Source organism: Sciurus vulgaris (genome assembly GCF_902686455.1).
Source record: "Sciurus vulgaris genome assembly, chromosome: 8".
Lineage (NCBI taxonomy): Eukaryota > Metazoa > Chordata > Mammalia > Rodentia > Sciuridae > Sciurus > Sciurus vulgaris.
The window spans coordinates 117,101,222-117,129,213 of NC_136468.1; the positions used below are offsets into that span (position 1 = coordinate 117,101,222).

A 27,992-nucleotide genomic window follows, 5' to 3' on the forward strand; every position below is an offset into this window, starting at 1 on the left:
CCAGGGCCCTTCACCTGAAGGGAACATTTTAAAACACACATGCTCTGTGGCTTCACACTGCTCTAAAGACATGGTCAGAACTTCCTACCCGAGAGCACACAGCCCTCAGGATCTGGCTCCTGTGGCCTCATCAGGCTCCTGCCTCACTTCTCTTCCCCTTGTGCTCCATGTTCCAGGCTCAGTAACTTCCTTCAGGTTCACACAATGCCAGATAGACCCTTGCCAGAGCCTTTGCTGTTGCTGTTCCCTTTGTCTGGTACCCCCCACACACCATCCTTCCTTCTATATCCTTTCCTGTGGGGAAAAGTACAAATATGCACATCACCTTTATTTTTTTGGTACTGACCCAGGGGTGCTTTGCCACTGAGTGAAATCCCTAGTTCTTCTTGTTTTGTACCACAGATTGAACCCAAGGGCGTTTAACCACTGACCCACACCCCCAGCCCTTTTTTATTTTTTATTTTGAGACTGTCTCACTAAGTTGCTTAGGGCCTACTAAGTTGCTGAGGCCAGTCTTGAACTGGGATTATAGGCATGCAGTACTGCACCAGCATACCTTGCCTTTAAAGAAAGACCTGGAGCCTGGAGTCATGGTGCATGCCTGTAATCCCAGCTACTCAGGAGGCTGAGACAAGAGGGTTGCAAGTTCTAGGCTAACCTGGACAACTTGGCAAGACCTTGTCTCAAAATAAAAAAATAAAAGGGGTTGGGGGTGTAGATCAGTGGTAGAGTGCCCTAGGTACTCCCCAGTACTGCCAAAAGAGAGAGAGAGAGAGAGAGAGAGAGAGAGAGAAGCCCCCTGAGGTTGGGGTTTGTGAGGTGTGTGGCTTAGTGGTGGAGTACTTACCAAACCACGAGAGTCTCTGGGTTCTAGCCACAGCATTAAAAAAAAAAAAAAAAAAAAAAAGGTGTGGTGGCCTGTGCCTGTAGTGACAGTTATTCCCAGGCAAGAGGATGACTTGAGCCCAGGGGTCTTAAGATCAACCTGGGCAAAATAGCAAGACCCCTTTGTCTCAAAAGGGAGGGAGACAGCAAAAGGAAGACTGCTAGGAAAGGGTCTTGACAATGGGCCATACCACAAGGTTGTAGGTGAACAGGGCAAACCTTGGGTTGGCCCCATAGGGGCAGTGGGAGCGCTCAGCAGGGAGCCCTCCCGGTTAGCCCAGAGCATTGAAAGGAGCAGGGCTCCCAGGCGGAGAAACTAGGGCAGGAGTCTCTAGAGCTAGCCTGGAGCCCTGTGATCAGCAGCGCCCGCAGCCTTGTCACATCACCTCTTTTAGCCTTTCCTTGGTGCTGTACGCTTAACTTCCTTGTACCCAGCTACCTCTCTCAGGGATCACCTGTTAAAAAATGATAAGGATCCAGCCTGGAGCTTGCAGTCCAGGGACCTAATCCTTCTCTGCCCACCTCATTATGTATGTTGGGTAGGTACCCTCCCTTCTCTGTGCCTCAGTTCCACATCTGTAAAATGGGCTGATGATCCCCACAGGAGGATTTTAAGGAGGAGCCAGTGGGCAGGACCAGGGATGAGAAAGGAATTGATGATGCCAGCTGTCTCTGTCCCTATCTTAGGTAGTCACCTCCCCCTCTCTGAGGTTTCAGATCCACCTGGAAAATGTCCTTCTTGCTTAAGGAAGGGGAGCTAAATCAGGCTGCAGCTGGGATCTAGGAGGACAGGTTCAAGGAGGAATCATTCATTACATCATGTAACCAGAATTCATAAAGGACCACTGTGTCCTTTATGGGGTGGGGTGGTGTGAAGGGTCAGCAGAAGGCTGGGCAGGGGCCAAGTGGTGAGGGCCTAGGAATACAGGCACAGGGGTTACTGGCCCCTAACTCCACCCAGGCTGGCTTTGCAGGAGGGAAAATGGACCTTGTTGAGTCACCCGCCTCCCACCCTCCCTGTGACTCAGAGATGCCACGGGCCCAGCCCAGCCCTAGTGTAGCTCGGGCACTTCTGGACTGCACTCTCAGACTTGGTCAGGCAGAACAAAGGAGGATGGCTTTATTAGGCTGAGCCACCTTAGAGACTCAGGCCCCTTCCCCACTTGAGAGGGCCCACTGCCACAGCAGGAGCATCCCTGCACCACCCTCACTCAGGGTCCTGGGCTTGGTGGGATGTTTGGCTAATGAGTGAGCACCCCAGCACATCAGACCCTGATGCTTATGGGGAGTTATTAGATATGTGCTTGACTTGGAAGCTAGTTTGTCACCCGATTCGGGACCATTAGGTATCTAAGTGACAGCCCCCTCAAGGCCACAGCCTGTTCCTTCCCATCACTCCCCCCAGCAGTGGGCACAGAGACTGGACTGAATCAGAAAGCCTGGGTTTCAGTCCTGGCCCTGCCTACTCATGGTATGATTTCAGACTGGCCTCTTCTGGCCTCACAGTGTTGTTGGGAGTATCATAGGGAGATCAGTGGGGAAAGTCCCAGTGAAGGTTATTGTGCCTCCAGGTTTTGCCTCTCACCAGCTTCTGTTGCCTCTGGTAAGTGGCTTCACCTCTCAGAGTCTCCATCTTTGCATTCAGTCCCTGCTAGGAAGCTTCCTCAGGATAACAGATGTCACCTCCCCGAAGAAGCTCTTCTCTCCTTGTACTCCTGCCTGATGCTATGCCAAACTGAGTTTGAAGCTCCAGTTCAGTGGTACCCCAGTTCCTGCACCTCTCCAGGTGGAGTCCCAATCATATCCCAGTCTCTGAACTGGATCAATATCTCTTTTCTTCACCAGATAAAGATTCAAGGTGACCTGCTGCTCTCTCCCCAGTCATCAGCACAAGGTATGGCAGGGAATAGGTAGTGAAATCCTCCCTTATCCAAGGGAGGTGTATTTCAAGACCTCCCAGTGGATGACTAAAACTGCAGATGGTAACCTAACCATATGTATGCCATATTTTTTCTATACATACATAAATTAAAAATCTTTTCTGTCTTAACTAAGCACTTAATCACACACTGCAGTTGTAATTTTTGCAGTTTGAGGTGTGACAGCAAAACAGCATGATTTTTTCCCTTCACAATTTCGCAGATTCATTGTTACAATGGATCTTAGTAACCTCAGCATGCAATTTTTTTTCTTTCCTTAAGTTGCAAACATTCTTTTCACTTAAAGAAAACACTACACATTCTCTCTGTCATATCCAAATTGCTAGCATCACTATTTTTGTGCTTTAGGGTATCATTAAGTAAAATAAGGGTTATTTGAATACAAGCACTGTGATACCAAGGTCGATCTAATAACCATGATGAACGAGACACCTACTAAGTGGTTAACAAGTGAGTAGCAGGTACTGTGAGGAAACATTGGGCAAAGGGATGATTTACATCTGGGGTAAGTAGAAGTAGGACAATGTGAGATTTCATCTTGCTACTCAGAACAGAATATAATTTAAAGCTTACAAATTGTTTATTTCTGGAATTGTCCATTTAATATTTTCAGACTGCTGTTGACAGTGGATAACAGAAATAATGGAAAGTGAAATTGTAGATAAGAGATGGGGGCTACTGTACTAGTCAAGGGGTTCTTAAGTCAGTCCTGGGTTCAAATTCTGGAGCTGGGCATGTGCAACTATGTGACAGGCAAGGACTCTCCCTTCTTATGCCTCTGTGTATGAAGTGGCAACCACAGTAAAACCTAAGCTCAATCAGCTTCAGGAAGGGCTTAGTGACAGTGACTAAAACATAGATCCTCAATCAGTGTTAGCAAACTCACTCAAGTCAGATGTTTCCCAGTTCCTCTGAAAAGCTCCTTGGGCTATCTCTCCTATCTCTTTGCCTTCCATTGCATACTGAGAGCCCCAAGGGCATGCTCCTTCCCAGAGCAGAGCATTGTGGATGTCCCAGCCTCCACTCTGGCCCCACCTTCGAGGAAGCCTGGGAAGTTGAGGCCTTTCTGGGCATCCTGCCACTGTGGATTTGGGAACAAAGCCTTGTCTCATGCTCAGCTGCCAGGGTGCCCTTCCTGCCCTCCCCTGGTGGCCCTTGGATTGTCATTCTAGGAGGCTAGAGCAAATGAGGACTCTTCTTACTCCCTTCTTTGTCCCCCAAGTTATCCCAGGGATGCCAGAAATTCCACCATCTCACCGTTCCTGCTCAGTTGCAAATGCTTTCTTGAAATAGTACAAAATTCTTAACTGAGGGCCACTTCACAGGGAGCCATGAAAGGTTGTAAGCAGAAAAGAACCATGGTCCTCAGTAAACATTTCTTGAAAAAATGAATCTTCAATGTCATCTGGACCCTATGTGCAGGAAAAATTAGGGACTTGAGTCAAGAGGCAGGGAGACCAGGGGAGACCTGTTGTGGTGGTCCAGGTGAGTAGATGATAGTAGAGACAGTGCTGGGTGGGGACAGAGCAGGTGTCAGTTGTATTGATTTGGGATAATAGTTTAAAGGAGGCCATTATTTTGGACTAAAATCCTGCAGTAGGCCCTAATACTCCAGACTAAACATCAAAATGGAATCACCTATGCTAACCTTCCACCTCACCAAACTGACCTTAATCAGAATTCAGAAGACAAGAAAAAACAACCAAAATGGTTTTAATTGGTGTAACAATTAAGTTCCTAAGCTTTAATCTTTTAATTTTTACAGAAAGTAACCTTAAGTAATCTGATGTTAACCACTTATTTTTCTATGTTCTGTCTCCCTGTCCCCATCTTACAAAGAAAGTAGCTTTGACATGGCCAATCAGCTTTTTTTTTGGTACCAGTGATTGAACTCAGGGGCACGTACCACTGAGTCACATTCCCAGCCCTTTTTTGTATTTTATTTAGAGACCGGATCTCGCTGAGTTGCTTAGGGCCTTGCTAAATTGCTGAGACTGGCTTTGAACTTGCGATCCTTCTGCCTCAGCCTCCTAATCCACTGGGATTGATTACACACGTGCGCTACCGCACCTGGTTACCAATCAGCTTTTTGTTGTTTCTACTTTATTTGGTCTTTCTCTGTTCATAAAACAAACCTCTTCCACTCCACCTATCAGAACACTTGTTTGTTTTGCTCTACTGGGGACCAAACCCAGAGGTACCCTACTACTACTAAGCTACATCCCCTTTTTATTTTGAGACAGAGTCTCACCAAGTTGCCCAAGCTGACCTCAAACTTGTGATCCTCCTGCTTCAACCTCCTAAGTACAGAATGAAGGATAGCTCTTTCCTAGAATCAAAAAGCCAATTAGGATTTTTTAAACCAAAATTATTCCCAAGAATTATGGCTCAAGGTAATAAATATGTATTATCTCCTAGTTTCAGTGGGTCAAGAATTTTGGAGTGGCTTAGTGAGATGGGTTTTTGTTTTTTTGTGAAGTAGTAGTCAAAATGTTGGCCCGAGTTGCAGTCTTCCAAAAGTTTGACTGAGGTTGAGGTTCTGTTTCAAAATGGGTCATTAACATGCTGCTGACTGGAGGCCTCAGTTCCTTGCCCTGTGGGCCTCTCTCTATGGCTCTTGGCATGGTAGTTATCTTCTACCAGAGAGAGTGATTCAAGAGAGCAAAGGCTAGTGTCTTTTTGGATCCAATCACAATGGTCACACTTTGTCCTCATTAGATTCCCTAATATCTTATTACACAGGTCAAGCCTATTTAATACGAGCCCACATTGACTTACACAAAGGCATGAACAGCAGGAGGATGGGATCACTGCAGGCACCTTTGAGGTTGGCCTGTTTGTTGAGTGAGTGATTGAGGACGTGAGAACAGAGCTTGGGGCCACAAGGAATTAGTCTGGGAGCTTCCTGCTCTGGGTAGGATCTTGTCAGTCACACTACTGCATGCTCCCTGACAAAGCACTGCACAATCTGATCCACAACAAGTACTTAGCAAATGTTTGCTCTGTGAGAACTGCCTTCTGTCCCCCAGACAGGACAAGTAATGGAATCCTCAGCTTGGTATTTGAAGCCCTGCATGCCCTGGTATCTCTAAGCCCATTCCATTGCCCCAATCCCTCTAGCTCTATGGGGCCACCCCAGCTCCCTATGTCTGTATCTGCTGGAGCCTTCTAATATCGAGGCTTCCCTTCTTCAGTGGACAGGAGTCTGAGAAGGTCCCTCTGAAAAAGTGAGCCACTTCATGTTTTTTGTTTTTTTTTTTTTTTTTTTTTTCTGTTCTGCCTCTGTGACTTATTTTTAAAATAGACATGTTTCCTCCTTTTCCTCTTCCCCTCTCCCTCCCTAATCTCAGGGGAACAGGATTACCTTTCTTCCCCCATCCTAGGCAGTTATCTGTCCTTGAGCACACACCCACCCCAGGAATGAAGAATTCAGACTTGGGATGGCACCAGAAGATCTAAGAAATGACTATCTCCCAAATTAACAAGCGAATTACCACTCTAGACAGAGAATACTGGAATGTAGCCTTTGAATCACTTCTTTAAATACCTACTATTTTCCCTCTTAGGAGTTGGGGAGGAGATAGTGGAATGAGACAAACATCATTACCCTATGTACATGTATGATTACCTGAATAGTGTGAATCTACATCATGTACAACCAGAGAAATGAAAAGTTGTGCCCCATTTGTGTACAATGAATCAAATTGCATTCTGCTATCATGTATAACTAAATAGAACAAACAATAAAAAAAAAAAAAAAAAACCTACTGTTCCCCATGATGAGCAGAATCACAGCTTCTGGGACTGGAGTTCCTGCATTTTTCCTTTGTTAGCAAAGTAATAAAACTTCTTTTTTCTTTTTCTCAAAACTGTGTCCTCTTTATTGGATTGGAATTGGGGATAAAGACCTTCCAAAACACCTCCAAGTGGGCAGTGGGACCTCAACTTGGCCCCAGGCAGGAACTTGACTTAGGCCACTGTAAAGAATTTCAGGGTGCATCCAAAGAAAGGCACAAGAAAGATATATTAAAGGGATTACAAAGGTGCTGCAATCCCAGGGGCTCACAAGTCTGAGGCAGGAAGATCTCAAGTTCAAAGCCAGCCTTAGCAACTTAGCAACTTAGTGAGGCTCTAAGAACTTAGCAAGACCCTGTCTCAAAATAAACAAATAAACAAACAACAACAAAAAAAAAAAATGGGAGGGAAGGTCTGGGGATGTGGCTCAGTGGTTAAGTACCCCTGGGTTCAATCCCTGGAAAACACACACACACACACACACACACACACACACACACACACGGACAACAAAAGTGTACATACTGCAAAGGCAAAATGCAGACACCCCTCACCTCTCAGCGGAGAAAAAAGACTAGACACACACCCAGGGTTGAGTTCTCTGATTATATATAGGATTTTCCTGGGAAGAAATATGTAGGTTCCCAGGAAAGCTTTTTGAAAATCAAACCCCATTGTCAATCATTTGATATTTGGGTTTCAGAATGTTTCTTTTTGGTTAAGCAGTCTAGTCATAAATCAGCTGTGGGCACATTATGTCGTTTTTAAGATCTGGTGGTATTTAAATTACGTTTTTGTTCTAATTGATCTGGTACAAGCTACACTGGAGGTTTTATTCATCTAACCAAAGAGACAAGCATGGCAAGTCTTTCCCACAATTCACAGTACTTCTAAATAAGGCTTTTTGGGGGAAGCTGGAATTGTACCCCTTACTTCAGGACCCTTAGGTCACACCCAGATTAAATAGTGGGAACTTTGAAAAGTCTTCTAAGCCTACACCTCTTTTGAGGTAGGATTTGAACGCCTTTTTTGCCCACACAGGATGACTTTCTGGAAAAGCACTTTGAAAACAATAGAGGATTATGCACAGACGAAAGAAATGCCTTGACTTGGGACCAGGAGGTCCAAAGAGTGAGTATATCATCCACAGTGAGAGCTGTCCATTTAGCTAAATGTGGACCATGCACTGGGCCTGGTGCTATGGAATTGCCGAATCTTCACAGATGAGGACACTGAGGCTCCAAGAGGCCCTAGGTCACATGGAGAGTAGGTGACAGGGCTAAGTTCTGGTTTGCAGGTCCAGTCGTCTTTCAAGTTGGAACCCTTGAGGACTGACATGTCCTAGAGAATGGACTATGCTGCCTTTATTAAAGATTGGAGGGGAATTTAAGACCTTGTCACGTACAATAGCACTCAAGAAAAAAATTTTAAAAAGTTTTATAACACTGGAATGTTTATTTGAAAATTATCTTCTGTGTAAATCTGATCTAGAAAACTTCAGTAGGGTCACTGTGGTGAAGGTAGATGTGGGGCTGTTTGGGGCCCCGAGGGTTCCAAGAGCACTATTTGAAGGCCACTCATCTAATAGGTTGGCACTTACTATGAAAAGTTCAGGGGGTGCCATGATGCTTAAGGTTCTGGCTTTGGGTTTGAAGGAACAAAGTAGGATTGTAACAGACTCATTTCTGAGTTGTTCAGTCTAAGGAAGAGCAGCAGGGTTCCAGGCATTGAGGCTCTGGTCTCTTTGTCCAGGGTACCACCTGCCTCATTTCACCCTTTGGCCAGTAGCCAGGATCTGTTACTCATAGGGTAGAAAACTTATCTTCACCATCTAACAACTGAGTTTAATTTTTAAAGATATGGATTACAGAGGTGAAAGCTGGGGCATCACTTTTTTTTCTTGCCCTTATAAAAGGCATCATCTGGTATAGTCCTCTATCAACAAAGATTGTTCAAGTTCAGATCCTGATATAGGATCAACAACAGGTCTGTACACTGACCCTCAAGCAGGAAGTTGGGGGATGATTTAGAGTGGAATCATCAAACGGACCTCCTTCTCATAGATGTCAGGGATCATTCCCACTGGGGAACTGACCATGTGTATAGTATTCTTGCCAAACAGCTGGAACTCATAGTGGATGAGTTGCTCCCAAAAGCCATTGTTGGGTCGGATGATGGGTCGGCATGACTTGGTCCATGTGTGGGCATCCAGCAGGGACATGGCATGGTACTTCATGAGGTAGGCAAGGCACAAAGTGGCTGAGCGGCTGACACCAGCGGCACAGTGCAGCAATGTACGGCCCTGCTTCATTTCCACACTGTGGATATGGTCAGCGATGGGGTCAAAGAAGTCATAGAGCTTCGAGATAGGTGCATCGGCCACAGGCACCTGTGTGTATTGTATATCCTCATAGAAGGTATTTACCACCTCTACTGAGACGTTTATGACTGAAGAGATCTGGTTGCTGGACAGCAAGAGCTTGTTGTTGGCAGCAACACCATTGCTGATGTACAGGCTTCTGGTGATCTGTGAGAGGCCGCTGATTGAGGGCTGCCGGAACTGAACTGGGAAGGTACACAGGGGTGCTGTCATCAAGGCGGTGTGTCAGAAGTTGGTGGCACATTAGGCCTGCATTTTTCTGCTAAGCTGTGTCCATGGAAAACTGCAGGGAGGGAGGGAATGTTTAGAGGGTAAGTGCCCAGCAGGCCAACCCAGGAGACTTCTGGGAAATAGATGGATGGGCCTATGGGATTCCCTAAGGCAGTCCTCTGACCATCACAGAAGAATCACTCAGGGAACTCAATAATACACATACCCAGATATTGGTCCCTCCTGAAATACACCAAATTAGATTCTCAAATAAAGGGCATGAATTTGCATTTTAGCTTGCTTTTCAGGTGGTCTAATGCACACTGCCCTATAGGACAAAAGGCAAGTCCCTGGCCTGGCAGTAGAAGCTGCCCTTGAGGGGTCCCTCATCTCTATTTGGGCAGGTCAACTTGAATTCCTCAGCTGTGCCCTGGCCTGACTCTCCATCTAGGCTCACATAGGTCCTCTTCTTCCCCTATTCAGAATTCTCTCCTTTTTTCCAGCCCCTCTAAGTGGGGATCAATTGCAATGTCTCCCTTCTTAGTCTTCTGACCATATGCCCAAAACATGAGACCTTGAACCAGTGACTCGGAAGCAGGGCTCACTGTACTGAGAGTCACTGGAGGGGAGAAGAACAAGACCAGGGAGGTTCCTGCTCTCCTCCTCCCCAAGAACCATCTTTTTGAAGAGACAGGATGTGCCCATGTGGAACTGATGTGAAATAACAAAGTCCTATATTGCTAAATATTCTCCTGTGCCTTGCCTCTAAAGAGAGCCTAGGGAAGGGAGTGGCTGAGAGATTCCCAGAAGCTAGCATAATGGGCAACAAAGCAACCCCAGAAGCAAGAGCAGAGACAGGGATTCTAGGTTGAGAGAGCAGCAGAGACAAAGGCTCTCTGTTGGATAGAACATGTCAAGAGAAACTGTCAGTTACTCAGTCTAACTGAGGCCCTCCAGGACATGGGGAAGGCTAACAGGAGTCTAGAGAGATGGAAGCAGCCAGGCCACAAATGGCCTTGACAGTCAAGCTGAGGGGCTCTATTTTATCCTGACTATGGGCAGCAGGGGAACAAAAGTTTGTTCTATCATTTGTCTGTGCCTGGAAAGTCTGCCCTTTGGCCTGGAGAGGTATAGTCTAAATCCAAATGTCCCTTTTTCAGTGAGACCTAAGAGGGTATGTGATTTTGGGGTAGGTGAAAGGCAGGCGATTGGCAGGCAAGAGGCAGGCAAACAGGCAAATGGCGGATGATAGGCAGTAGTCAGTGAGCGATCTGCACTCAAAAAGTAGGCAATATACTGGCAGATGGTGGGTGATCTCGGTGGACAAATAGGATAAACAGCAGGGGACTGAAGAGCAGCAAAGACTGCCTCACAGAGAACCAGATTTTCCTCTGCTTGAAACCCAAGTTACAGAGCGACAAGGAATGTAGCCTCCCTGTAGTCCGCCATCTTGGATCTCCCAAAGGTTTCTTTGGTGTGTGATTTTTAAAGCTTAGTTCAAGACTAGGAAAGTAAGGGGCCCAAGATTTCTTAGGAGTATACAGAAGTCTGCCCCTCCCAGGGCCACATGCCATATACCTGCTACAGAAATGGTGTTGCTGGTATGGCAAGTCTTTCTTAGGCTCTCCTGCTTCTCTGCTCTTGCTTCTGGGGTTGCTTTGTTGCCCATTATGCTAGATTCTAGGAATCTCTCAGCCACTCCCTTCCTAATACTTAATGAAGATGTGGTTTTTGCCTTGAGTTGCCTGATAATTTGATAAAAGTCTGTCTTCTCAAGACACCATGAGCCCTTTAGGAGTACAATTATCTTCATGTCCATTGTATCACGAACTAGTGCCAGACTCTGTCTCCATAAGTAGATGCTTGATGAATACTGGTTGAATTAGGAAACCACTTCAATACTATGATCCCAGGAAGCTTTTGGAAAATGGTTGGATGGGTCTATGGGATTCTCTAAAGTGATCCTCTGAACATCACAGCAGAATCACTCAGGGAACTTGTTAATAATACAGATACCCAGTCGCTTCCCCAAGTCCATCAAGTCAAGATTCTCAGATGAGGGGCATGAATCTGCATTTCAGCCTGCTGAAATGGTTAAAAACTCTCAACTAATACTGAGAAGTTTTCTAAAAAGGAGGTCTCTCCCATCTTTCTCCAGAATTTCAGGGAGGGTCTGGGTGGGGATAAGGATGGTTCTAGGCTCCTGGAGAAGAATGCTAAAGGATGCAGAGGGAAATTCAACCTGCCAATGCCACAGGGTCAAATGCATTAGGTTCACCCCAGAAGGGCATATGGGGGTGGTTTGTTGTAAAGGTCATATAAGGACCTTGGAAAGAGGCCCAAAACCCAGGTGGAAACCTAAATGCTGAACTTTCACCATCAGAACCCGCCCCTCAAAATTAACTGAGGGTCCCCCAACCAGTGTCCAGTGGGTAGAAGAACAGAGGAGACTACTGTTTAAGTGACAAAAAGTATATGGAAGAGACACTTCTCTTGAAAGTGAGGGTAGTGCTTGGGAGGAGAGTCATTTTTATGCTCATCAAGAACATTTATTAGGCACTATATTAGGTGCTGGTGATACTGAAATACATGACAGACATGGTCCCTTTTCTCACAAAGCTCAAAGTCTAGTGGGAGAGGCAGATATTAAACAGGTAATTATAGGCACACATAGTAGAGCTGGGAAATGTCAAATAAAAATTGTTTTAAACTAAGCTCCTAACCTGGGCTCAACAGATCAGACTAAAAATCAAAATGGAGTCACACTAAAGCTCTACTTCACCAAACTGAAACAGCTGTTTATCTGACCTTGGAGAAATGAGGATCAGAGAGATAATTGCCAATGTTCTCAAACAGGTCAGTTTCAACTGGCATAATAAAGTTCCCTGGGTCTTAATACTTTTGTCATAAAAGGTAACCTAAAGTAATTTGATGTTAACCAATCAGTTTTTCTACAGTTCTATCTTCTTGTCCCTACCTTCCAAGGAAAAGTAAAGCTTTTTGCTTTTCATTTCTGCTTTCTTCAGTGCTTTTCTGTCCATAAAACCATAAATGTTTTCTGCTTGGTTCATGGGAACACTTTCATTTTGTACAATGAAGTGTTGCCTGATTTTAGAATAGAAGATAAAGCCAATTAAGACTTTTAAATTGTTGTAATTTTAGCTGGGCACAGTGGCACACACCTGTAATCCCAGTGGCTCAGGAAGCGGAGGCAGGAGGATCAGGAGTTCAAAGCCAGCCTCAGCAATTTAGCAAAGCTCTGAGCAACTCATCAAGACCCTGTCTCTAAATAAAATATAAAAAGGGCTGGGTATGTGACTCAGTGGTTAAGAACCCCTGGGTTCAATCCCTGGTACCAAAAAAAAAATTGCAATTTTGCCCTTTGACAATAGGAGTAACACTGCCTACCTTAAAAGGATGTTGTGATCTAGGCGTGGTGGTACAGTCTGTAATCTCAGCAACTGGGGAGGCTGAAGCAGGAGGACTGCAAATTCAAGGCTGGTCTCGGCAATTTAGCTAGATCCTGTCTCAAAATAAAAAGGGCTAAAGGTGTGGCTCCATGGTAGAAGACCTCTGGGTTCAATCCCCACTACCACAAAAAATAAAATAAAAATAAGAATTTTGTGAAAATTAAAGGAGCTAATCCAGGTAGTGTTGAAACCGAGCCTGGCACCAAATGAACGCACTAAAAATGATAACTATTTTTTCTTACTGTTGTTAGTGAAGTTAAAAATGGGACACGTTGTGGGAGAGAAGAGTAAAGTTTCATTCCAGGCTGGGACTATGGGGATGCAAAGTTCCCATGAAAAAACGACCTGAGACCTGAAGAATAGTTCAGCATGAGCAAGAGGGAGGAAGAGAAATAGCAATGCGACAGCAGTTGAGGTTCACCATTTTACAACCTATGAAGAAGTCTTTGGCTTCCCTCATCTAGTTCGACCTTCTTGGCAACCTTATCAGACTGGTGTCAAGAGTTAATACCTCCATGTGTCACAGGTAGGAAAGTGGGGCACAGAAGGGAGGACGTGTTTAGGATCACACAAAGTCCAAAAGCTGGGCATTCTGGTTCATTACAGGTGGGAAAAGTCAGCAAACATTGGCAAACACCGCAAAGAGTTGGTTAAATTCTGGGTTATACAAGCAGAACAAAATCCAAGGTTGATAGGTGAAAGGGAAGTGAGATGCTGACAAGTGACACAGAAACCAGGCAAGGAGATCCACTCGTACAGAGTTTTATTTGTCAGTCAGTATCTGACAAAGGCCATCGCTCGGAGAAAAGTGAGAGAGGCAAAAAGAACTTAACTCTAGGGTATTTTATAGGGCAGGTTTTGGACTGCTTGCATAAGGTTATATGAGCTGTTTGCCTAAGAGCATATGATGGGCTGCCGGGACAAATAAGGAGATGTTCCAGTAGGTAGGTTAATGAGAGGCAAGAAAGCAAAACTTATTTCACAAAATGGTGGAAAGGATTTAAAATGGCTGCATAGATGTCAAGTCTTGGACCTAATAGTCCACCCTTTTCTGTTTTATATTGGGCCTCCCTTGGAGATGTGGGTAGAGATTGCTCTTCTAGCTACTTCCAGCGGGAGTGCGGCGTAGTCTTAAGATGTTAGGGGTGTGGGAGGTCATTAGAAAACTGGTGAGGATCTGAATCTGAAGACAGTGGCAACATTTGGAGGTGGTTATATAAGAAGTCATCACTTTTGGATAGGCACTGGCATTCCCCAAGGATCATCTGGTTGACTGTTTGATTAGTGAAGATCTTGTTTTTTTCCAGGATGGCTTCCTAGAGGTACCTAAAGAGCCAGGGGGCTAAGAAAGCCAAGGTTAATATAGCAATTGGTGGACCTAAGAGGGGAAGTGCCCAGACAGGATGGGATTCCAAGAGGATCAGGAAAAAGGGGAAAGACTAGATGTGAAGCCTGCCTGTCAGATTTTTGTGGCCAGATCTTGTAAAGTTTGTATATTTTGTTCAATTTCTCCAGATTGATTGACATAGTAACAGCATTGTTCCCTTAGAAAGAAACAGGTTCCACCTTTTTCAGCTGTGAGGAGGTCCAGAGCCTGCCTGTTCTGTAAGACCACAAGGGAGGAGATTTGGGCCTGGAGGATGCGAATGACTTCAATGGAAGTTTCGATAGATTTGGCCACTTCATCACTTAGTTGTTCAAATTGCTACATCCTAGGGCTCCTACCGACAGTCCTAAAGAAATAAGGGACGTGGTTAGGGTTATACCAACAAGAACTGGGAGGAAAGCTGCACAGTTATGACGAGCAGGTGGAATGTGAGTCATTATGAATTCTGGATAGCTATACAGAGTGAGCCGAGGGGAGAGCATCACCAGTATGCAAGGACCCACAGTGGAGGAGTTAATGCAAGTGCTTAAAGACTGGGAGCATAAGAAGTAACTACCCAAAGGGCTAAAGAAGGAGGCAGAATTAAGAGTGATGTTGGTGTACCATCGGAAGTGGAGGGTGGTGTCCTGGGAGGTGCTCCAGCAAGGTCCTGTTAATTCCAAAGAGTGTATATGGATATTCTGAGGAAGCCTTTGTGGGTTTGGTGTGCAGGCATTATGGGGAACTGAGATATTGGAGAGCATGAACGATGTGATAGGGAACTGGTCTAATGGGGCACATGCAAAGCAGCTCCTTTGATATAGAGCTTCATTGACAATCTGGTGAAGAAGTTTAAGAGAAGAATTAATAAGTTGTCACTTATTGATAGTTTAGGCTGGGGGGATAGTTGGTGAGAGAGGCGAGAGGATGTGTCCTTGACTATATTGCTGATCACATCTTGGGAGGTACTTGGAGCTTGGTCATAATTTCTAAAAATCTTAAAGGAGCTGCATGGATGTACTCCAGCTCCAACTAGGATATTGATGGAGACTTCTCATTCTGTGTCCCCAAGGATCTGGTATTCTGAAGGATGGAAATGGTTTGATTCGTTGTACCCAAGTAGAATTGTGTGGAAATTTAGATAAGTGGACTCCTGTCTTTCCATAAGAGTGGCCAGTATAGTGGTAATTACATGACCAAGATGTGCATCCCTTCCAGTAATCCTTGATGCAAGAACCCGTGTTTTTAGATTTTAAGCAGAGAAAGAAGTGATGATAGTCATGTGAAGTTACTGTGTACTGATTCCAGTCGAGGCAGTTGACCTTGCTCACCTTAGAGAAATCAAAGATGAGGGTGATGGGACTAGCACAGCCTGAAATTGGGCAGACGGTGGAATTGAGCAGTAGGGGAGGGGAAAAGTCCATGGCGAGTAATTTGAATTGCCAGGCATATCTGGTCCCTGGAGGGTGGTTTTTAGGGTGCAATTGTTGAGTTCTACCTTCCCAGAGGATTGGGGATGATAAGGGCTATGGAAGTGCCAAGGGATGTTGCGAGTTACCAGATGTGAGATATGAGAGATGAATTCAGGACCAAGGTCAGACTGAAGGGAGGGAGTCCGAATCCAGGGTGTTGGCTACCATGTGGCTGTGTTTGTTGGAGGCGGGGAAGCCTTCAACCCATCCTGTCAAAGTGTCAGTGAGGACCAGGAGATATTTGTGTTGTTTAACAGAAGCATGTGGGTGAAATCCAATTGCCAGTCAGAGCCAGGGAGATGCCCTCGTTTGATGCAACGGGGGAAGGCGGGGGGCTGAAGGTTGGAGGTGGGGCTGGCTTTTTGATAGACTTCACAAGAGGCAGAGAGGCCCAAGAGAAATTGTGAGTCCTCAGAGGAGAGTCTGAGGTGAGAGCTGACGAAGTGTCTTAGAGATGAAGTATTTGGGTGGAAAAGGTTGTGAAGGTATGCGAGTATTTGTCAAGTGTTGAGTGAGGGAGTTGGAGTTGTAGGAGGGGAGAGCAATGGAAGGAGGTTGAATGACAAGGGAAACTGTTGGAGGGTGGTGGCCCTCGCTTCAAGGTCTGCTTTGTTATTGTCTACTGAGAAAAAGGAAGAATCAGTTTGATGAGACCTGCAATGTGAGATGCCAAGAGCAGTGGGAAAATGTGAGGTCCGAAGAAATTCAGAGATGAAAGTGGCATTGGTTATAGAAGTACCCTTAGTGGTGAGGAATCCACATTTTCTCCAGATGGTGGCATGGGAAAGGAGTATGTGGAAGGCATATTTGGAATCAGTATATAGGTTAAGAGAGGATTCCTTTGCCAGGGTGAAGGCTCTAATAAGAGCAATGAGTTCGGCCTGCTGGCTGGATGTGTTGTTGGAGAGAGAAAAGGCTTCTACAACTGATGATAGAGATACTACAGCATAACCTGCCAGGCGGACTCCTTCAAGGAGGAAGGAGGAGCCATCAGTAAACCAGGTGTGAGTAGCTTGAGGCAGGGGTCCCTCATGTACATGAGTAGGATGTGGGAGAAGTTCCTCTAGGGTTTCAATGTATGAGTGGATAAGAGGGAAAGTTTGAGTCTGAGGAGTTGGTAGAAGAGTGGTAGGATTTAGTGGCGGACAGGTGAGAAAAGTAAGGCTGGTGTCTTCTATTAAGAACAACTGTAAGTAGAGGATGTGGGAAGTGGGTAGAGTATGTAGTCCTTTGTAGGTGAGTAGCTCCTTAAGGGGATGATGAGCCAGGATTGTGAGTGGGCCCCAAAAGTAAGTTTTTTTGATTCAGTAATTAGTAAGGAGGCTGAGACCAGTGTCCGTAAATAGGGAGCCCATCCTTTGTGGAATCTAAAGTCTTTGATAAGTATGCTACAGGGACAAAAGTGGGTCCCATCATGTGTCCTAGGACCCCAAGAGCAAATCTAAGCTTTTCAATGACATAAAGGTGGAAGAGGCATGAAAGTTCAGGCAGTTGGAGAGCAGGTGCTTTAAGGAGAGCCTGCTGGAGCTTGGTGACGTGTGTGGTAATGGGTTGTAGAAGAGGCTCAGAAAGTGGGCCTCGAGGCACATCATACAGAGGTTTGGTCAGTATAGAATAGTTGGGAACCCAGGCATGAAGGAATCCTGCCATTCCCAGGAAGGAGAGAATTTCCTCTTTAGCAGAAGGAGCATGCAGATTAGCAATAAGTGTTTTCCCATTGGCTGTGATAGCTTTGTGAGTTGGAGTTAAGAGTAAGCCCAGATAGGTGACTTGTGGTGTAAAGACAATTGTACTTTGGAAGATGAGACTCAGTATCCTAAGCCCGTTTAGGAAGTTAATAAGTTTGCAGATATCTTGATGTCCATTGGTATGAGGATTGCAAAGAAGGAGATCATTGACATTTTGGAGGATGGTGGATCTATCAAAATACAAGGAGGCTAGGTCTTTGGTTAGGGCCTGGTCAAAGAGGTGGGGGCTGTCTCAGAACCCCTGGGGGAGTACAGTCCATATCGGTTGAGAGGCCGTGTGAGTGGCTGGATCAGTCCAGGTGAAAGCAAAGAGATTTTTGAGAGTTGGGATGAAGGGGAATAGAAAAGAAAGCATCCTTCAGATCGAGTACTGAGAAATGGGTGGTTCCTGAGGGAATGGTGGATAGGAGGGTATAAGGATTGGGTACTATGGGGTGGATGGGTATGACAGCTGAATGAATGATGTGGAGGTCTTGAACCAGATGAAAGGAGCCATTAGACTTTTTAAAATTGGGGTGTTATAAGGAGAGTGAGTAGGTTTGAGGAAACCCTTATGGAGAAGATCTTGAATGATGGGTTGTAAAACTTGGAGTTTCTGTAGAGAGAGTGGATATTGGGGTTGAGCTGGAAAATGATTGAGGTCCTTGAGAAAAATTTGGATGGGTTCATGGTGTGAGGCAAGAGAAGGGCTAGAGATGTCCCAGACAATAGAGTTTACCTCATATGGGGGTAAGGGAAGAGAACAGGAGGGGAAAGAGGGTAGGGGGCTGGTGACGAGGTTAAGGATTAAAGGAGCAGGCATATGTGAGGGGCGAAAGTGAGCATGGCTCCTAATTTTGAGAGGATGTCTCTCCCTACTAGGGGAATTGGCCATCTAGAAATGACAAAAAAGGAATGAGTAAAAATTAAAGAACCAAAGGTACAGATAAGTGCAGATGTCTGTAGAAGTTGACAGGGATTATCCTCCACCCTGACAATAGAGGACACTGAATGGGAGGCAGGGCCCCAGAACTCTGTGAGGACTGAATATGTGACTCCAGTATCTTAAAGGAAGGAGATAGGCCACCTGCAACTTGCAAAGTTACCCTGGGTTCCCATGAAGGCCTGGTAGTAGTTGGGTCTCAGGATCCTGGGCCTCATCAGTCCTCCTCTGGAATGAGGGCCTAGGAGGGTCGGATGGCCTGGAGCCACTATGAGCTTGGGGACAGTTGACGGCCCAATGTCCTTCCTGCTGGCACTTAGGACAGGGGCCACGGGGCTTGCGAGGCTTAGGACATGCCCGGGCCTAGTGACTCATCTGACCACATTTAAAACAAGGCCCTGGTGGACCCTTTCTTGAAATAGTGGAACCAGGGATTGGCACAGATACATAGACGGCTTGGGCAAGCACCTGGTATTTCTGCTTGTGGGCCTTTTCATCTCTTCCATTATACACCTTAAAAGCCACAGCCAGAACCTCAGCTGGAGGAGTTAGGGGTCCTTTCTCCAGTCACTTTAGTTTAGCCTTAATGTGGGGAAAGATTTGGGAAAAGACATAGGTCATGAGGAGTTGCCTACCAACAGGGGACTCCAGATCTAAGTACATGTATTGGAGGAGAGCCTTAGTAAGGCGGTCCAAGAACATGCTGGGATTTTGTTTGGTCTTGGATTACTTCTTATAATTTTTCATAATTAATGGTCTTACGGGCTGCATGATGGAGACCTTGGCTTAAGCAAGTAATAAATTCATCTCATCTATGACGACCAGCCTCTTCATTGTAATCCCAGTCAGGTTCCTGATCAGGAACAGTTGCCATGCCAAGAGGGTGGGCCTGATTAGTTTGATGGGTTTCCAGGTGTACACCTGTTTCATCAGGTGTAAGGGTGTTGGACAGAACATGTTGACATCGTGCCAGGCGAGATCATATGATTGGGCCAAATATTGAAATTCCTTTATCTAAGTGGTGGGGTTAGAGGTGTAGGAATTGAGTCACTTCTCTATCTGGGAAAGATCTGATAGAGAGAAAGGGACACAAATTCTAACAACTCCATGGACTCCAGTGAACTCGAATAGAGGGGATAAAGGGGTGGGTGGAATTTGGTGAGTGGCTGTTCCTGATCGCATGGCAGGCAGAGAGAAAGGAGGGGTTCAAGGGGTGTCTGAGGAGTTGGGAGTGTTAGACGGAGCTGGCTGAGGAGGGAGCTGATATGCTAGGGGTTTGTCAGCGGGGTTAAAGGTAGAAGATTCGTGAGTTGGTGGTTCAGCCTTGGGACTGGATTAGTAAGAGCTGAGAGAATCTGCAAGGGAGATCAAGGACTGCAGAGAGAAAGTTTAGGGCACAAGAAGGAAAAGGCCTGAACATACGGCATCTCCCTCCATTTTCCCAAATGCTTACAGAAATCGAAAAGATCCCTAAGGATATTGGGATCCAATGTGACCTTATGTGGCCATTTGGAGTAACTGTCTAAGGTATATTGAGGCCAAATTTGGTTACATAAACAAATAAACTTTTGGGGTTTGAGATCTGGGGTGAATGGAGCAGTCCTACTTTGGCCAGAGGGCAGCCTAGTGAGAGTAGGTGTTAGTGGGTCTAGAGGCGAGGCGTCTCCTGGTCTCTATTGCCAGGTAGTAGAAGACAGTTACACAGGGGGTCGTCACCACCGCAGGGTAAGCGTCAAGGCAAAGGCCTGTAGGGTTGCCTGGATGCCCACCCAGCGCTGGGGCTTTCATAGAGACAGACTGGACCCAGGACAAAGGCTAGGTCTTGCAAGTGGCAGTCCTCTCAGGAAAGAGTCCCCAGTCAGCCTGGAGTTCTCCCCCAGCAATTAGCATAAGGATTCAGCTTGCAAGAACCATGGCTGGGGGTTCCCCCGACCCTCAGAGAACCTTGGGAGTGCCGGACACTCAAAGTCACTTCCCAGGTCTCAAGGGTCCTTTAACCATAAAGCTCGGGGAGGAGCCACTTACCAAATGAAGCCAGTGTCGGGATGTGGAGAAAGAGCGCTTGGTAAGATGGAGGCCTGGTCTCTGAAGAGGGTCGGATTGGGTCCCAGGGCAGCTCAGACCCTTAAAGCAAGGGGAGCAAACACGCTGGGGAGCCCGATCCGAATCATGGCACCAAATGAAAGGGAAGTGAGACGCAGACGAGCAACACAGAAACCAGGCAAGGAAATCAACACGTAGAGAGTTTTATTTGTCAGTCAGGATCTGACAAAGGCCATTCCTCGGAGAAAAGGGAGAGAGGTAAAAAGAACTTAAATCTAGGGTATTTTATGGGGTGGGTTTTGAACTGCTTGCGTAAGGTTGTATGAGCCCTTTGCCTAAGAGCATAGCACACGATGGGCTGGGCCGGAACAAATAAACGTTCTAGTATGTTGGTTAATGAGAGGCGGGAAGGGGAGTTTATATTTTAGTTTCTGTTTTCTCTGTAAGAACCCCTCTAGGGCGGGAAAGCGAAACTTATTTCGCAAAATGGCTGCATAGATGTCAAGCCTTGGACCTAATAACAGGTGCGAGGCTCTACTTCCAGGGGTGAGCTAGGTAGGTTTCCTGGGGAACTGGCACTGGAATAGGCATCTTTTCAATTCGGCGTCAAGAGCCCATCGGTCTTACCTCTCTCCAGTAGGAGTGCGAAGGGGTTCGTTCATGAAGAAGCGGCACCGATTATCCCCAGGCAAGAGTCTCAGGGAGAGACCAGTTCCGATCCCGGGGCCGCAATCCCCGCCCGCCCAGCAATCTGGTTTCCATAACAACGGTTTCTCCTCGAGGGGAAGAATCGGCTGCCCTGGTCTTCGGAGAAATCTCGGTTTCCGTTCTGCGCTCGGTGCAGCCCCGCTCGGACTTACCAGGTTACTAGCTTCGCGATCACTCCGGGATCAGTCAGAAACACAATCGACCGACCCACCCCAGCTTACTCCTTCTTGCCCAGTCCGTCTCCACGGCAACGCGCCAATTAGGACAATGGCGGCTGCCGAGGGACAATTCTGCGGCGTCCGCAGCCTCCCGGTTCGTCCCGCCCCCAGGCCCCGCCCCATCGCGTGTTTTCCAGGCAACGCACAGAGCTCTGCAGGTCGCGTCTGCGTTGCGTGTCACTCAGTGTCTGCGCAAGCGTAGCAAGCATGGTTTCCATTCCGGAGTCGTTCTCCACTTTGGATGACGCGACCGCACAGTCTAGTAGGCCCTCGGTTTCTTGGAATCTGGCCTCGTACGTGGATTACAAGTCCCCCTCCAAAGCGACCACCACTTCCGGCACCACTGAGAACTTGAATTTACGGCGCGATAGGGGCGGCAGCCGCCAAGAAATCGGCCACGGGGTCCAGCCGCAGGTCTACTTCCTGCGCCCACGAACTTCGCAGCCATCTGTGCTCTTCAGGTGCGGACTTGGTTCCCCGAACTCTCTTAGACCGAACCCCCAACCTGCGCCCAGCAACGCTTATCCCCAGAGGCCCTTGTTCCCCAATCTCGCACCCCAGGGGAATCTGGATTTCTCAAAGAACCGGATCCCAGCTTCTTCCTAGTCCACCTAGGGGCCCATCTGAACGCCTTCAACTCCCGCGAGTAACCAGGAGTCCTGTCTCCCAACATTTCCTGTAAATCATCCCGGCCCGTCAGTTCTTCAGCCTTGACCTCCTATGTCCCAGCACCATTTGGGAGGAGTTCCGAACCTGCCTGAGCCTGTTGAGACCCAGGTCCACCGTGGGCTCGAACCTGTTCAGCACCCGTTTTCTTAGCCTCCGTTTCTCAGTGATTCTGGAAAAGCCCCCAGTTCCTCTGCCTGTTTCCTATCATTACGAGCCCCAATCCCGCCCCCGCCCCGCCCTGCCCCACCCCGTCCCACCACCCGTTTTCATGTCTCAACTCTTGCTACATCTTCCAGCCTTCTATAGGGGTCTGGTGGTGGAAGGCAATTTGGTTCAAAAGGACCTTATTTATTACTTGGAAGGGAATATTTCCAATCATTGCCTTAAAAAAGAAATCCTTTCCTGTATTGATAAATTTGGTGCACTAAGTAGATGAAGAGTGTTTTATGATCAGGTTTGATTACGCATGCTTGCCACCCTCTGCAGTTTAGAGAGAACTTGTCTCAAAAGAGTGAAAAGGGCTGGGAACGTAGTGCAGTGGTAGATCACCCCTGCAATCAATCCCCAGGACCACCACCACCACCACCAAAAAAAAAAAAAGTGCTTAAATATTTTAGGTTTGTTGTTGTTGTTGTTGTTTTAACAAGATTTGTGAGCACCCTGACCTCAGAACTAGTCTTTCCATAACCTCATGTCTAATGCTGTGTTGCCCTGCATAGAAATCAGAGAAATGGAAATGGAAGACTGGAAATGTTAATATTAGTTTGTAAATATAAAAATATTCACAAGACCGTTGTTACAAGTTGACTGAAGATGAATTAGAAAAAAAATCTAATCCTTCAAAATGTTTTACCCTTTAAAAACTTGCTTTTTAAAATTCTTTTTAGGAAAGTAATGTACACTTATAGAAAAATCAGAAAAGACAGACCAGGAAAATGAATGACCAGAGACAGTCAGGGTAACATTTTGACAACACAAAAAGTTCACTGTTGGGTCTGGGGATATAGTTCAGTTGGTAGGGAACTTGCCTCACATGCACAAGGCCCTGGGTTCAATTCCCAGCACACACACAAAAAAAGTTCACTGTTTAGTTACCTCTTTTTTCTCCCATCTAATACACCTAAGATGTCTATGTTTTATACATAATCACATACATTTTAGTGTTTGGCTTACTAAAGCTATTCATTTCTTACACATTTAGTTTCCAAATTTTAGCAAATATGAACATTTACTTTTAAGTGAGCAAAACATTTAAAGGTATACATTGTTAAACCACTTCATGATGTAACCAAATTATCAAAAGGTGAAAACTTTTCACTTGGCTGACAATATCCTTTTTTTTTTTTTTTTTTTTTTTTTTATCAATTCCTCATTTTCTCTAAATTGTCATCTCATTTTTTACCTGGAGTATCTGGCTCCATACTATCCCACCATACCCACCTCACTCCATCTTCTGCTTCTCACTTTCCAGAGTTTTCTAAAACCCTGCCCACTCCAAACTTCCCTCACATTTGTAAGCTTTTCTCAAACCCTCTTCCCTTAGAATTTCCCTATTAACCAGTCTAATCCTTATACAAATGCTTCATTTTATTTTTCTCTGTTCTAATTTACTACCCACTCCCAGATTCTCCTTAGATCTATTCTGTGCAGTAACCCCCCCCCCCCCCCACCACCACCATAGTCTCTCTCAAATTCAACCCTCTGACTCCTATTCTCCAACTTTGACTCTTCTCTAAGATTCCCCCCTTCCATCTCACCTTGCTTTTTCTCATTAAGGTAACTGCTCCTAGAGCTGGGGGGTGTAGCTCAGTGATAAAGTGTTTGCTTAGTGTGTGCAAGGCCCTAGGTTCCATCCTCAGCATCACCCCCCTCCCCCCCAATAAAACTCAAACAAACAAACAAACAAAAAACAGCTCCTGAGGGTTGTCTCTGATTCCCTGTTGACACTTCTCTTCTTGACTGCTCTGGGCTCTTCAACATCCTTCTCAGGTATCTATGTCACAGTTTGTTAGCACACACCTTGTCCACAAGGAGAAACATGGTTGCTTTCTTACTACATGGGGAGGGGAAGCTATGCTTGTCCTAAGAAACCTGGGGAGGCCTCAGCCACTCCCCCAGGATTTAATCAAATCAGGCCCTAGCCCTGGCCTTGGTCTCAGTCATCTCTAACCAGTACCACCTTCCCCTCCCCTTTCCAGTATAATGAATTCCAGTGAAGCAACAATGAACAAATTTTTACCTAAGAGCCACTTATCTCGGGTGATTATTCGTGACAACCTCAGTGCACAACGAATCTATGAGACAGAGGTAAAGTAGCCACAAGTTTTTGCATTACAGAGTGTTAATGGCTTAACCCATATTCATTCCATATTCCTCATATGGAGGCAGTAGATCCTTAAGGTGATAGGGAATCAGCAAGATGTTCTAGGGCAGGCCCCATTTTTACAGAGGAGGCAGTTGATAATTGGGGTTACTGACTTGTGCAAGGTATCATACCTGTTCCTGAACTGAAGGAGCCAGAGAAAAAGATTCCCTGTTTTTCTCACTCTTGTATTTTTTTCTCAGAGTATATTACCTCTCTAGGGAATTCATGAATACATTCTTATTATCTCCCATACAAAGTCTTAGGTTCTAGAGCTTTGAATTGATATGAACATTATCTGTCAATTTTTCAACTCTGGGGGCTAACCCCATTTTCCAGATGAGAACTGAGGCTCTTTTTGATTATGAACAAGTAGGGTTTGACCTACATACTTGGAAGCCCAAGTGCTGGCACCCCAGTGCTCCCCATGGACCTTGATTGATTCATTCATTAAACATGTCTTTTGGAACTGCTTGGGACAAGCATTGCTAGGCACTAGGAAGAGACAAGTGAATAAGATAGATCCATCAAGCAGAGCATTTATCCCAGAATTGAGCTTTCATCTCCTTGACTGTTGAGCTTCCCTCCAATGTTTCTGGGTCAAATCTGGATGGGTCTATGGGGTTCTCACATGAGAAGACCTGGAGATGTAGCTCAATTATAGAGCACTTGTCTAGCATGCATGAGACCCTGGGTTTGATCCCTACTACTGCCAAAGAAGAAAAGAATGGAGAGCCTTAAGAGAGAGTACTAGATCCTCTTGAGGGCCATATAAACCAAAAGCAGAGACCAAGGAGGGCATGTAACTGAGAGGCAGAGCACTTGCTTAGCATGTGCAATGTTGCCCAGGGTTCTATCCCCAGCATTACAAAACAACAGTGGAAAAAAAAAAAAAAAAAAAAAAAAAAAAAAAAAAACCAAAGCAGATCAGGGACTGGGTGTTTACTAAATTTGCAGTGGAGTAGTGTAGTGGAAATAGGGTGGACTTAGGCTTGGAGATGGGCAGGCCAGCTTTGGGTAACCTTGAGTGAATTGTTCTTCCCAGGATCTGTTTTCGTATTTGTGAAATTTGTAAAAGGGTTTATTAAGACCCTTTCAGTTGCAGGTCATATAAACAACTTGAATTAGTTCAAGCAAAATAGAGAAAGCTGGGTTTACATAATCAAGGGTGAATAGGGTAGCATCATCAGTGTTTGGGATGAGAGAAGCCAGGTGTTCCAAAACCCTTGTTGTGTCTTCCACTCCCCTTCATCTTTTGCTGCTTTCTGAATGTTGTCACAATCAGGCTGATTTTCCTTGGAGGACAAGGCCATCCTGGCATGCAGACCACAAAGGAAATACAGTGCTTCTGCTATTGATCTAGTTAGTCAAGGACCCCAGTTGGAGAAGGACCCCAGTTAGCCCCAGTTGGGACTTGGGTCCATTCCTGCTCCAGTCATGGTGACGGTGGTGTGTTGTGTTCTGGCTGGCTCAGGATAGGTTGGGAACTAACCTCTATACCCACTGTGTGGGGAATGTTATACCTTGCCAGTGGGGCAAAAAAACTTTGAAATACTGTACCTGGAAACTTCTGCATTGTCTAGAGGGCTGGATCATCCTTCAGCCAGAAGCTTCCTTTTAAAGAAGTATTTAGCTCTCATGCATTTTAGGGACTTGATATCCATTATACATTATTATGTTCATTTAATTAACTCAGGAAATCAAGACTTAGAGACATGGAGTAACTTTACTTGGGTCACACGGTGCAGAATTGCAATCCAGGTCATTGTGCAGATTCCTCCTTAAGGAGAAAGACTGTCTTCTCTATTATAAACTTGGAAACTAGCCCAGAGACTGGCTCGCAGGAACTTGGTGGATTCAAGGGCCTTAGTGATAGTGTGGCAGTATTCCTGTCTCCCCCGCCAAAACTTTTCACATTGGGGAAAGAGGTAGCTTTGGCTAGACACCAATTTCAGTAAATACAGCTAAGATCTAGTGTCTCAGGAATCCCATGAACATGCTCTGATAACAGTGGATAATGGCTGGTATCATTCATCTACAGCCTTGGCTATTAAGCAGGATGGTTTTGCCCCACAGGGGACATTGGCAATGCCTGGAGATATTTGGTCATCACAAGTCAAAGTGGCATGGGTGCTACTGTCATTTAGTAGGTAGAGGCCAAGGATACTGATAAATATCCTACCATGTGCATGATAAAGAATTGACTAACCCCAAACATCAGTAGTGTCAAGGTTAAGGAACATCTAATTTCTGGTAAGTGAAGCTCAAGGTGAAATTACTAGCTGAGATAGCCCAAATGCCTACTGTCATGGAGTAGACTAGAAAATAGTGGTACAAGCAGCCATTTACTTCTCAGTGGCTGGATCAGAAACATCTCACGCACACAATAAGAATATAGATTCCTGGGTCCCATCCAAATCCTACTAAACTGGAATTTTTGGGGTCTGTGATTTTTATCAAGCAACTGAAGTGTTTCTTACATTCAGCCGGGTGTAGAGACCACCAATTTGAATTATATCTTTTAGTGCTCGTTCTTTTTGTCAGCTGACCTTCCTTTAACTTGATGTGCTAAATAATCATATCAACATTGACTAGCCTTTATTAAGAACTCCTTTGCTTAGCATTGTGCCAGATCTTCAAATAATTTTAGTGTTTGTCTGAATGCCCTGGGAAACTTGTTAGGTCAACTCTTACCAGATTCTGTTTCTACATACCCCAAACTTCCCCACCCTTCAAAATCCCACCCCAATTTATGCGCCATTCCCTCCATGCAGCATTTCCCTCCCAGAGCTGGGAATCGAATCCAGGGCCTCATGGATGCTAACCTAGATTCTAACCCTGAGCTACACCCACGGCCCTCTGCAGATTTTCATGATATCTGCCCTCTTTTGAATCCTGTGCTTCTTTTAGGGCTATATTACTTTCTGCCTAGTTTAGAAATATTTAGGTGTGTGCATCTCTTTCTGACTGTTGTGGTTATTAGAAACACCTGTGGCTGATTTGTCTTAGCATCCCTTCCCATAGCTAGCTTGTTGGAATAAATAACTGAATGTGTAAGAGACAGGATGTGCTTTCCCAGATCTTATGATGTTGTTGGGATAGGACAGAAGTTATATAATAGAAGTAATAATTAGAATTCATGGGATAATAAGGGATATCACAGACAATATATGGGAAGTACTAGATGATTAACAGGGACAGGGTGATGAGTTATAGAAAGAGGTATTTCTCTCTCTTTCTAGATACACCCTTCCCACAATCCTAATTTCCCATTTTTACTGACCAGTCTTCACACAGAAATGTTACATTCAAAATCAGGCTTCTTGGCTGCACACTGTCAGAATGTAACACAGAGGTTATCCACTTTTTATAAATGAGGAAACCAAGGCTCCCTATGAATCATGGTATTTATGGAATGAATATTTGATCCAGCAGGCACATTTTCCGCTCCCAAATCAGCAGCCCTAGATGCCTTTCTTGCTGTGAAGTAGCTTCTTAATCCCTAACCTCACCTCTATTTTTTGTAAGATAAGAGCTTCAGACAAGACCAAGAAAAAGATGAGCCATTTGTACGACCATCTGAAAAAAAAGTTTATGACAGACCAACTCAGAAAGCTGGGGCGCTGGAGACAGGAATCCATGAACATTCAGCAGTACTTGGATAAAATCCGGATATACAAAGTCCAGTTGAAACTCCAGTCTCACAAGAAAAGCCATCCACCCTAGTTAAGGCAGAATCATCTGCCCCAGGGCCACGACACTAGTCAGACCAGAGGAGAACTAGAAGCTAGCTAGCCTACATCA

General features: G+C 45.5%; 2 protein-coding genes across 12 annotated transcripts; one reads left to right on the top strand and one right to left on the bottom strand.

Annotated features, from left to right (window-relative positions):
• Nucleotides 1-3,662: 3,662 nt before the first annotated feature.
• Nucleotides 3,663-21,204, bottom strand: DUSP18 (dual specificity phosphatase 18). 11 transcript variants are annotated; one of them, XM_079150988.1, is made up of 6 exons: nucleotides 20,859-21,204; nucleotides 20,214-20,312; nucleotides 12,619-12,733; nucleotides 12,393-12,495; nucleotides 8,671-9,283; nucleotides 5,064-6,802 (listed from the first exon to the last, which is right to left on the bottom strand). In XM_079150988.1, exons 5-6 carry the CDS (start codon nucleotides 9,211-9,213, stop codon nucleotides 6,767-6,769), a joined length of 579 nt encoding a protein of 192 aa, XP_079007114.1. In that variant the 5' UTR covers nucleotides 9,214-9,283; nucleotides 12,393-12,495; nucleotides 12,619-12,733; nucleotides 20,214-20,312; nucleotides 20,859-21,204; the 3' UTR covers nucleotides 5,064-6,766. The 11 variants fall into 11 exon arrangements, 9 of the variants coding, with proteins under 9 accessions (XP_079007114.1, XP_079007112.1, XP_079007110.1 ...); XM_079150986.1 differs by lacking the exon at nucleotides 12,393-12,495 and adding an exon at nucleotides 14,247-14,413; XM_079150984.1 differs by lacking the exon at nucleotides 20,214-20,312.
• A 160-nt stretch (nucleotides 21,205-21,364) lies between these two features.
• Nucleotides 21,365-27,978, top strand: LOC306668014 (uncharacterized protein C5orf52 homolog; the record flags this gene model as incomplete). The annotated part of the gene is made up of 3 exons (XM_079150991.1): nucleotides 21,365-21,618; nucleotides 24,025-24,133; nucleotides 27,717-27,978. The coding sequence occupies 3 exons, from the start codon at nucleotides 21,365-21,367 to the stop codon at nucleotides 27,912-27,914; spliced, it is 561 nt and encodes a 186-aa protein (XP_079007117.1). The 3' UTR covers nucleotides 27,915-27,978.
• Nucleotides 27,979-27,992: the final 14 nt, after the last annotated feature.